This window comes from Seriola dumerili, unplaced genomic scaffold (assembly GCF_002260705.1).
Source record: "Seriola dumerili isolate Sdu_G_001 unplaced genomic scaffold, Sdu_1.0 BDQW01000276.1, whole genome shotgun sequence".
Classification (NCBI taxonomy): Eukaryota; Metazoa; Chordata; class Actinopteri; order Carangiformes; family Carangidae; genus Seriola; species Seriola dumerili.
The window spans coordinates 1,306,885-1,317,576 of record NW_019174531.1 but is presented as its reverse complement, the minus strand read 5'-3'; the positions used below and the strand labels follow the sequence as shown (position 1 = coordinate 1,317,576).

Here is a 10,692-nt window from a genome sequence, read left to right as displayed (position 1 = left end):
AGGCCTCAGTTTATTATCACAATTTGGTCCAATAACATTTGGTGGGTCCAGAGGAGCTGTGCGATTGGATTATTGTATACCATCTGTGTGCATGGGGAGCCAACAGGAAGTCGACTGACGATAGGCTTGTCTGAGTGTGCTCTGTGGCGCCAAAAACATTAAAGCGTGAGGAAGGATACAGAAACATGTTGGATGTTTTTTTTGGCCCTTAGTGTGAAACTTTTAGTAATAATAATAAATGAGGCACCAGTCTCGAAAAGCAATCACCCACTCATTGCTGCGGTGTCACTGAAAATCGTAATCACTTTTCTTCAAGCATTGTATTCATTTAACTGATTACTGTATTACCTCAGCTTTGGTACACTGCCACCAAAATCATTAATATTAATACATTATACATGTTTTGTCAAAGACAGGCTTATGACACCATTCAAGTGAGTCGCATCATGGATCATTGACATTTCCTGAAGTCTGTGCCCTAGTTTATGATTAGCTGGAAGGATCAGACATGCATGATTCGCTTGAAAAACACAAACCTCACTGTCACAGCGAAACCAGTTCTTGTCTGTCTGTTATTTAGTCTCATGACTGAGTAGCACATTTATCATCACAGGCATGGTTATAACAGGAAATGAGCACGATAGAATAATGAATAGGTCACTATGTGCAGCTGTTAGTGTGAGGCTACTGCTCAAAAAACATGGTTGGGAAGCTGCAGGTGGAATCCCCCCGCAGCCAGTGACAGTTCCTAGCAGAAAACAAGCAGACCTCATCTCCCGGTGCTGTGTGTGAGACACAGGAAGCTGCTGTGAGTGTTGAACCTTCACAGAGCTTGTGATGACAAATCATACTCCTCCATCAGGGGAGTGAGTTGATCCACAACTTTTTTTCTTCTTTCACATTTTCATTGCCTGCGCAGTGAGGATATACATTTGATACGTCTGGTGACGTTAAATGTGGAGATGTTAGAGCCCCACATTCATCATACAGTTTATTTATTAATTCCTAGTCACACCCTGACATTTACCTTTTGCTGCCTCTGGGACTGGACAGATCCCCATGGGGAAAGTAGGCCTCAAGGCCTCTTACAGGATGATGTCAGGGTGGCTCCACCTGCTGAAGCTCAGTAGAAGCTGGTGATGCAGCAGGACAATGACCCTAAACATTAAAGTAAATCTACCACAGAATGACTCAAAACAAAGAAAATCCACCCTCTGGAGTCCAGACCTTAATCCTGTAGAAGAGAGACACTCACAACAGACATCCTGAGAATATGTCTGAGCTGAAGCAGCTCAATAAGGAAGAATGGTCCAAACTTCCTCCTGAACTTTGAGCAGGTCTTGTCAGCAGCTACTGAACAGCTGGTTTGGTGCAAAAGGAGGTTCAACCAGTTATTACAGGGTTCACTTCCTTTTCCCACCAGCAGTGTGAATATTTCAAAGGTAGGTTTCTATGGATAGAAAACAACACAGCTGTTTATGTGTTTTCAGCTTAAGGGCACTGTGTTTGTCTGTACATGTGACTTGGATGATGAATGGCTGATTTGGATCAGATCATATTTTGTGAACAGTATTAGTCAGCTGTGTACATGACTGCACCCCATCCATTCAACCACAGTGGCAGTAAAATCACCCTCAGCTCCTGGACTGACGGCATTTTGAGGAAGTTAGTGATTGATTTGTCACAATGTTCCTGCATCTCTGTAGCACACAGTTCAAAAACTCCCACATCTCACCAGGTCATTGATGAGATGTGGTGGTGGTGGTGTTAAATGTTTTTTAAAAATAGCATTTAGAGCATCATGAGACAATAAATGTCTTCAGTTGGGCCATGACCTTTCCAAAAACATTTAAAGAAGTGGAAGAGCTTACAGTATACAGCACTGAAAATCTCAAAAATGTTGGTGGCCCACATTCGACCCTGTATGTTTTCATTTCAATAACAATCAAACAATCAAACATTCAGGATAGAACTGACAGCAGGGGAAACTCAATTTTTCAGGGGAAAGAGCCCTCATTGATTCACCATCTGTCCCTTTATTCTTTATTCCTTTTACTCTTTCTGTTGCTAACCAGCTGTCTGTTTTGGTACTCCACTTGTTGCCAGAAATGTAATTGTTTAGTGTGCAATCAGACTGAGATAGCAGACAAGTATACAATGTGGTCCAGCCAAAAACAACTCATTCCTGTATTTGGCTCATCACAGTGATAGTTCTAAATATGAGGGGGAAAAAACAATAAAACAAGTTTTTCAACATTTTTAATGTGTTTAAAGATCATTTTTATAATTGCATCTTTTCACAAAAATTGTACTGTTTCGCAAATGATTTGTCGACCCACTTTCAATACCTTGCAATACCCTGGCCCACCGGGCCATGTGTATTTCCAGTGTCAGATTCATAGAGAATAAAATATTTATAGCCTGTATAACCCTGTGTTTAGTTTCTCAATGTTATATGAGCTTGGATGTGTCTATGTCTGCGGGACAGCAATGAACCTTCTTCACTAGTGAAATATTATTGTCTCACTGTCTGAGTGTATGCACATGATTTGGTTAGAGGCTGAATAAGATACTGAAACAAATCCCCTTCAAGCTAATTATTTTAAACTCTTGAGAAATTCTCTAGTATCATGTAAATAATCTGCCACAGGGGCAATCGATACACAGTGGGGTCCAAAAGTCTGGTCTGTCTTACAATGGACAATGGAGACCTCTTTCCCTCTCATTTTTACAGTGCACCTTTTCTCAAATTGTCTCTGCCTCAGTTATTATTGTTTTTTTCTGTAGTAGCTCTATAAGGAAGTTAGCTCTTTAAATGCCAGAGCAAAAAAGAGGTAAAATTCAATGTCACTCCGGTGTCACCAGACATGATCAAGGAGGAACCTCACTTGATATATATCAGAGACAACAAAAAGAGACTGATCATCATGTTATACATTCACTGAGCATTTTATTAGTAACACCATACTAATGCGGATCTGGTGAGTGGGGGGGCGACTATTCATGCAAACAGTTTGAGATGACTTTTGCTTTGTGGCATGGAGCATTACCCTGTTGGAAGTAGCCCAACCTGAAGCTCCTGCCCTATATCTGCAGGATTTTATGCCACATGATTGACTGATGGCACATGGTTGATAATTGCATGGATAGGCAAGTCAACACTAGTTATTTTTACTAAATATGGTGCAGCGAAAGCTCTGGCACTCTCTGAGACATTGTTTTGACTACAGGCGTCTGGCCGCAGACAGAGAGACAAAGCTTTTGTTGTGGTTACAGTGTTATGAACGGCTTTTTTCATCCGTTGGTAAACCGTTGTATAATCACGTAGTGTAGAGATCATGACACATCAGTGACTCAGGGGCATTCCCTTAAAAACATTTTTCTCAATCTCGCTGCTTGTTTTTTTGTTTTTGTCACGAGCTTTCAGTTTCAGAGCTTAATGTGAACGTCAGACTTTGTAAAAGAAAAAGTTAAATTAGTTATATAATGTAGCGTTAACGCCATATTTTAGAATTTACTCTTGTTGAAATGGGGCACCAGTCCTCTGGGAGGACAACAATGAATTACTTCATTGCCAAATTTATCAATCTCATATCGGAAGCCATGACTTCTCGATTCAATGGATCTCCAGTCTCTACGTCAAAAGAATACAACAGGGCAACAACTGGGTGTAAATAAAGGAGTTTATTAACTAAACTACTCTCTACAGAGTAAATGCAAGGTGTAATAATCATAAAGATGAAAATAATAATGAAATGAGCAGTGTGATGAGTTGGCAATGGTGGGAGAGAATATGTTATGGCTATACACTATGGCTATACAGCTAATGATGCTACATCTACGAATTAGGTTTGATGATTAAATGTTGCTAAATTTCAACATCAACCCAGTCATGAGCAGAGTGTTAAGACCGGCCTACTGTGAGTTGCGCTGTAGCTGAAGACCCTTGGCTGGAACCCAGGTGGCTGTGGTTGCCGTGGTAACCCTGGAGACGCGGGGTCTAGGTGGATTCTCCTGGAGGCCGTGTCCCGTTATCACGATGACGGATTCTGCCGGTGTCTCAGCGGTTCAGCTCTGGTGGAGTTTGCCAGGAGACTCTCTGTCTCGGGCACTCTTGATTTCTGCTCGGCTTCTCTGCAGGCGGTCGTGCAGATGTTATCTGCTGGCGTCTCTTGCGGGTTGATGTGAAATAAACTCTAATGCTCTTCACTTTGGCTGGATAACTTCAGAGGAGACTGGCGTTGACCAGATGACTCTAAAGTTGTCAAAATCTTCAAAAAGGAAAACTTGATGATGATTAAAAGTTACAAAATTACCCTGAGGCACTTCTGTTGCTTTGGTTCAGTTGGTCTTGACTTGGCTTATAAAAATAAAAGATCGCGCATGTAAACCAAAATGATGTTACTTGGAGCTTTTGACAAAGAAAAAAATAAAAGATGCGAAAAGTGCAAAAATGACTAAGAGCCATGAGTTTGTGGCGAGCAGCTTAGAGCTAAGAGTTTACATGGCTACAGAGCCGGGCTTTGAGCCGGGACTCTGAGCTTAGAGCAAAGATCTCAGCTTCTAGTTTCTGCACCGTCTTCCTCCTTAGCATCTCGCCGAGTTTCTAACTTTTTCTCGTTTCTAACATTTCTGACCTCTTCTCACCTTTCAGGCTTTTCTGCACTTCTCTGACTTTGTGACCATGTGTGAATTGTTCACGACTGTTTTATCCCCTGGGGGCTGGCGCATGTTTCATGGGCGTCACCCATCTTCTCCTGTGTTTCCACTTGGACAAAAGAGTAATTTTGCACTGAACTTTGGAATAATTTAATTCTAGAGTTTACTTATAAACTCGCACATTCGTCTTCCACCATGACCACAAAACATTAAATGAAATAACATATAAAACTACTTGCTTACTTTTAAGACCTTTTATTGACTTCTTTAGGAAGAATAATTATTAATGTCCACCGATCCTGACTTGATTTATATCTGTATTTTTGTTCTTTAAGCTTAATGTTTTTTATGATAAAATATATGAATAAATTAAAAAAAAAAAAAAACAGTTGTCATTGGTTTTATTTGTGTTCATTTTTATTTGAGCATCATTCAAAGCAGCCACACATGACCCAACTTCACTTTCATATTTATAAAAATAATGGCAAAAAAAAGCTCCACTACCATGCCCTCTTACCTCGTTCATATAAATAGCAAAATAAATTAAGATCTCACATGTTCACATGTTATGCCATTACACAAAAGGAAACCTTTGGAATATTAGCGACGTAGACATAGGAAGAGGTAGATGTAGGCCAACACTTTTTATATTTTAAAGGGTAATACCGGTGGTTTTCAAAATTTAATTTTGAGTGTCAGTTGTGCAGGTTCTCTGTCTGTTTTCACTCACAGAAATGAAATACAAGAATTTTGTGCTTTGGAGTACATCACTTGTTGCGGTTAGTACTAATACAATTAGGCACTGAAACGTCAGGTACGATACTTCCTGGTAATCACCTCACCTGAAATGAAATGTCCTCCAAAACATTCGTTTCATTGCATAGTTTCCAATAAGATCTATTTATAATTTTGTTTTGTTACACAGGACAGCAGGTAATTTCAAGTTCAGCAAATCCATGAAGTTTGGATTGTTTGGTCCATTTTTTGAGGAAAAAAAAAAAACTGGAGGCTCTGAAACAGGAGGAGTGTTAGTATTAAGTAGATGCAGATAGAAATAAATGAACTTTTCCTCTCAATGACTGGTATTCTCCTTTAACTAATGCAAAAAGTACTAAAGCCTGTATTAACAGTGCATCTCAAACATCAATTTTTGAACTACACAAAAAATAAAGTTTTTTTTTTTTTTTTTTTTTAATGAACACTGGACCAGTCAAACTCTTTGGTTGCTATAACAAGACACTTTCTACCTTGTCCTACTCTGACACTAAAACTACTCTACTACCTCCTCATTCCCCAAAGTGCACAGCTCCTTCAGATTAGAGTCGATTCTGTGCATCTTATTCTGTAGTCTCTCCCCAATGTTGTTCGCTCCTACTTTCGTCAGCACTGCTGGAAGCTGCCGAATCTGCTTTGCCGTGGCAGAAGCAACCCACATGTTGATCCGCACATTAGCATCTGAGAGGCTGAGTGTTGAGGTTCCTCCCTGTTTTTTGCCATCCTCGGAGGGCAGGTTGTGCACGAGCCGACGCAGCCGCCTGATGGACATTTTGTGGTGGAGGAAGAATGCTGGGATGATATCTTTGAGGTAGTTGGCACCGTCTGCAAGAAATAAAGATGATAATCAATTAGCAACTGATGAGGAGACACAAAAAGACTTTGGCCTGATGCCAAGACAGAAACAAGTATTTCAGCTCTACAAAAAGCAGAGCCATTCCTGTTTTGACTAAATTGAAAAGTGAAAGAAAAACATCTAGTACTCATAAAGCCATGTCAGGTGAAGGTCGTGGGTGGTTTCCAGACAAATGACCTTGGTTGAGAAGTGAAATTGTAAGTGCGATAGCAACATTTTAATGACCATGTTTGGTGACAGGTGTAATGCAGGATGGACTTTGAAATCTGGCACATCAGAGGGTCTTTGAACACAGTTTTGGAAAATATCTGTGTATAACTGACATTAATTTAGACAAAAAAAGTGAATAAGTCACAACAATGATAGATCTTCAGTAAGTTTAAATTCTTTGTTGGTTGACGCAAAATATCCATCAACACGACTTGCTGCATGTGTTCTTCCTGCTTTTTGAGCTGTGTGAAGTATATTTGGCCTATAAATGGACTGAACAGTGACAAGCCAAACCACAGATGTAGCCAACAACATCGCACAGGGTGGACAGTGATCTTACCTGTGGCTCTGAGGTCTCCGCAGCTCACGCACACGCTGTCGTGCCAGCTGGAGCCCTTCAGCACCAGCACCAGCCCCGCAGCATCGCAGCTCTTGTGCTCTGAGCAGTTCAGCTCAGCAGAGACGGCGTCGGAGAAGGTGCCATCGGGACAAGTGTGGCAGACTGTGTCCTCGTTAGCCGTACCTGGAGGAGACGTGCATTTGTTTCAGCTGATGGATATGAACCAGTGTTTTCCTGATCAGTAACAAAAACCTCTTCTTACTTTAAAACAACAAAACCTCACAGGGTCTATCTTTCCATCCAACTAATGAAATGTAATTTGCATATACAATACATGCTGACCAAAAACAGCAACAGAACCAAAACAGTGTATTAGTGTGCTACAGAGCACCAAACTCAAATCTAAGAGAAATGACCCATAGTTAGGTGTCTGTTAAGGGGCATAATTCCGCCGAGTTTTGCTGCTGTGTAAAGAAAACAAAAAAACACTGTAAATATAAATATTGCCTCTGCGGGGCGGTAGACTACCGTCTAAAAACACATCCCCTCATTCAATCTTTAATATCCATGACATCCTGCTATAGTGCAGTGTGGTTACATCCATTTCAGCTCATCTCTGTGGTTCTCCACATACAACCTTGAAAGTCATGGAAGCACAAGCAAAAGAAAGACGGCCTCACCACTGGAGCTGAAGGTCCCTAAGAGTAAATTTAATTTAATATATTCAGATTTTAGGTCTTTTAGTGGGTTACAGCTGCCAATAATAACAAGGCTGTCTCCATGGTAACACCATGAGTTCAGCTGCTGTACAGCTCAGCTGATATGAGTTTATGTTAATGTTCCAGTTTAAATAGTGAATAAAACTAAATGAGGGAAACATGCTACTGGATACTGACACTGTGCTAATCCCGAATCCTACACGAAGAGGTCTGAAGCTTTTGAACCTGTTCTGATGGTTCTGACTTCCAGTATCTTACCTGTGCTCAGCACTCCCTCTCCGGACGGACACTCGCTGTGGCGGACGCACATTTCGTACTTGGTCTTGTAGTAGTATCCCTGTTTACATTCGCACTGGCAGTTGCTGTCAGCGGCGCAAGCCGCTTTCACGACCTGGTTGTGGCCACACACGCCGCAACGCAGGCACTTTTCGATGTGGTTCCACAGCTCCGTGAACGAGCCCTGCGGACACGGCGCGCACTCGCTCTTGTGCGTCGACGTGCAGCTTGCGCGCAGGAAAGTACCAGGCGGGCAGCGATCGCACTCCAGCTGCATCCCGGTGACCGGGTCGGTTTGTTTGAAGGTGTGGACCGGCGCTGAAACGCTGCCGACACGAGCGGTGCACACTGACAACAGCATCAGCGGGAGGAGCGGGAAGAGCATCTGGAAGGAAGGAGGACACCAGGAAAGGAAAGAAGGAAAAACAGTTATACGAGGAACAACCTGGAAATATAACGAAACACAAGGAAATGCAGCGAAACACAACGATGAAACAAGGAGAAATATCATAAAAACAAGAAAATACAAGGACATGCGCCCAACTGGTGTCACAGCTGTAACAGGTTTGTCAGAAAGTTGTAAATACTGAGTAAAACGCTAAAAACAAAACATAAATTACATCCCAGTTCGGACTTTTCATTCTGCCAATTTCCGGTTAAATATCACATTGATGTGATAAAAAAAAACAAAAAAAAAACCCGCCCTGAATCTTAAAAAAATGTCTATGAAATAAAAAAAGAATTAAGAAATAGCCTCCGTGTCTCAGTAGTCAGTAGCTGTGCTGAGACATGCAGTCAGGCAATTTCAAGAACAAGATGTCTCGACACGTCTGCGCCTCCAACCTCACACTCCTTCGCTCCCACACCTACCATCATAAATATGTGTCTGCTGTTTCAGGCTGCAGTGGTCTGAAGATGAAGCTCTCTCAACCTCCCCATCTCTATTTATTACTGCAGCTCTGACGTCCTTCCATTATAGACTAACAATCAATCAGAAAAAAAACCTTTCCAGATTTCTTGAGAACACAGTTGCCTCATCATGGCATTGGCATGTAGAATTTTAGTCATCCCCATGTAATTGGACTAAAAGATTTTTCTAAAGTGCAGGATTAGAGGAGAAGTACAGACCTCTGGTAGTAGGCCCTAATGACTACTGTGCTGTTATTATATAATTTTGTGTTAATTATTTCCCTGAATTTTAGACTAAACCTCCTCATATTAAACTTCACTCATTCCAATAAGGAGCGGATCAGAATTTCATTTAATGTTCATGTCCAAGTTGATCCTAAGATTTTAATTTTTTTAACTAAAGAAAGGCAGAAAGAAAGAAAAGAAAACATCAAGGTTCAGCATTTAGTTGTTGTTTTTTATTCACTTTGAGTGAATTGAGTAAATATATATAGCACAAATATTACAGAGTGGTGGTACAAGTCACACACACACACACACACACACACACACACACACACACACACACACACACACACATATATATATATATATATATATATATATATATATACATGACTTGTACCACCACATATGTATATCTGTACAAATCCCATGTAAATCCTGTTGCTGTCACTAGAGGGAGAAAGTGAGAGAGAGAGAAAAAAGAGGACCCCTCTTCCCCCCTCCACTCCTTTCCTTTCCTTTCATTCACAAATTTCTTTTCATTCATAAATTTGTCTTTCTCTTCTCCTCAGATGCTCTGAGCTCCTGTTTGTTTAACTGTAGGAGAGACCTGAAACAAAAATGCTTCCCAGCACTGTAGGGTCACAATTCCTGATGATCTATATCATCTAGAAACATGACAAGAAATAAAAGACAAAATATTAAAAAAATTAAAAAATGTACATTTTGTTTGATTTATTATTGTTGTTGTTTTTTTTTTTGTCTTTTTATCTTGTGCTCTATAGTAATCTATAAAAAAAAATCAGTAACTAGAGATGATGATGGTTATTATCACTATGTCATCTTTACAGTGCACCAGGTCTCTCATTTAAAAAGCACAAAGCCAGATGATGAAATGATAACTGAGTCATCTTGACTACAGCTGTGACCTTAGTATTTACTAGAGGAAAACTCTTCGGAGATGAATATCAAACAATTTCATAGTTATTCCGAAATTTGATCATGAGCCAAGATGTGGGGACTAAAAAGCAGCAGATGAAGGTATTCTTTTACTCAGTCAAAGTTCGGGGCAAAGGTCGGTAAACAGGCCATTGATTAACAATTAGGCAAACAGATTTGTTTTGGCAAGTCACCAAAAAACAGTCAGAAGTCACAAACAGTTCCCAACTAGTTTTTTTTTGTGTTTTTCTTGGACAAAACACATAACAACTGTTCGTTTTGGACACACTGAGGAGACATTAGTCCTCTCTCAAAGATATTAGGATAAAAAAAGAAAGCATCTCTTCATCTTTTTCCACCCTCCATTTCTTTTGAAATGTAAGGGTGGGAGTGAGGTGACAGGAGAAGGTGGGAACACACTAAGAGCAGCTGCCAGGTATTTATTGTTCTGTTTTCTGTGCACTCCTACTCCAAAAATAAGGAACGTTTTATGAAATTTAGTTTCATTTCACAGGGATAATGCAATTAAACATAGTTTCAAAACAGGGCATGAAACTAATGTGTTGGGTTTCTACATGTACAATGTAATTAAAACAATCAATAGCAAAAACAGCACAAAACAGATAACTGATAATATCCGACCATTAGCTGCAAATACACAGATGTACAGTCTAAAACGAAACAACAACAACAACACAACAAGCAGCAAATAGTCAAACAAAGACAATTAACAATAGATACAATTACCTAGAAATGAGTACAGCTGTGGTTTGCTTTTAGCATAA

The 10,692-nt window shown here is 40.3% G+C and overlaps 1 protein-coding gene across 1 annotated transcript; it reads right to left on the bottom strand.

Moving 5' to 3' along the window:
- Positions 1-5,054: 5,054 nt before the first annotated feature.
- LOC111230657 (tumor necrosis factor receptor superfamily member 6B-like) lies at positions 5,055-8,811 on the bottom strand. Its single transcript, XM_022757446.1, has 4 exons — positions 8,705-8,811; positions 7,817-8,219; positions 6,840-7,022; positions 5,055-6,258 (listed from the first exon to the last, which is right to left on the bottom strand). Exons 1-4 carry the CDS (start codon positions 8,708-8,710, stop codon positions 5,930-5,932), a joined length of 921 nt encoding a protein of 306 aa, XP_022613167.1. The 5' UTR covers positions 8,711-8,811; the 3' UTR covers positions 5,055-5,929.
- Positions 8,812-10,692: the final 1,881 nt, after the last annotated feature.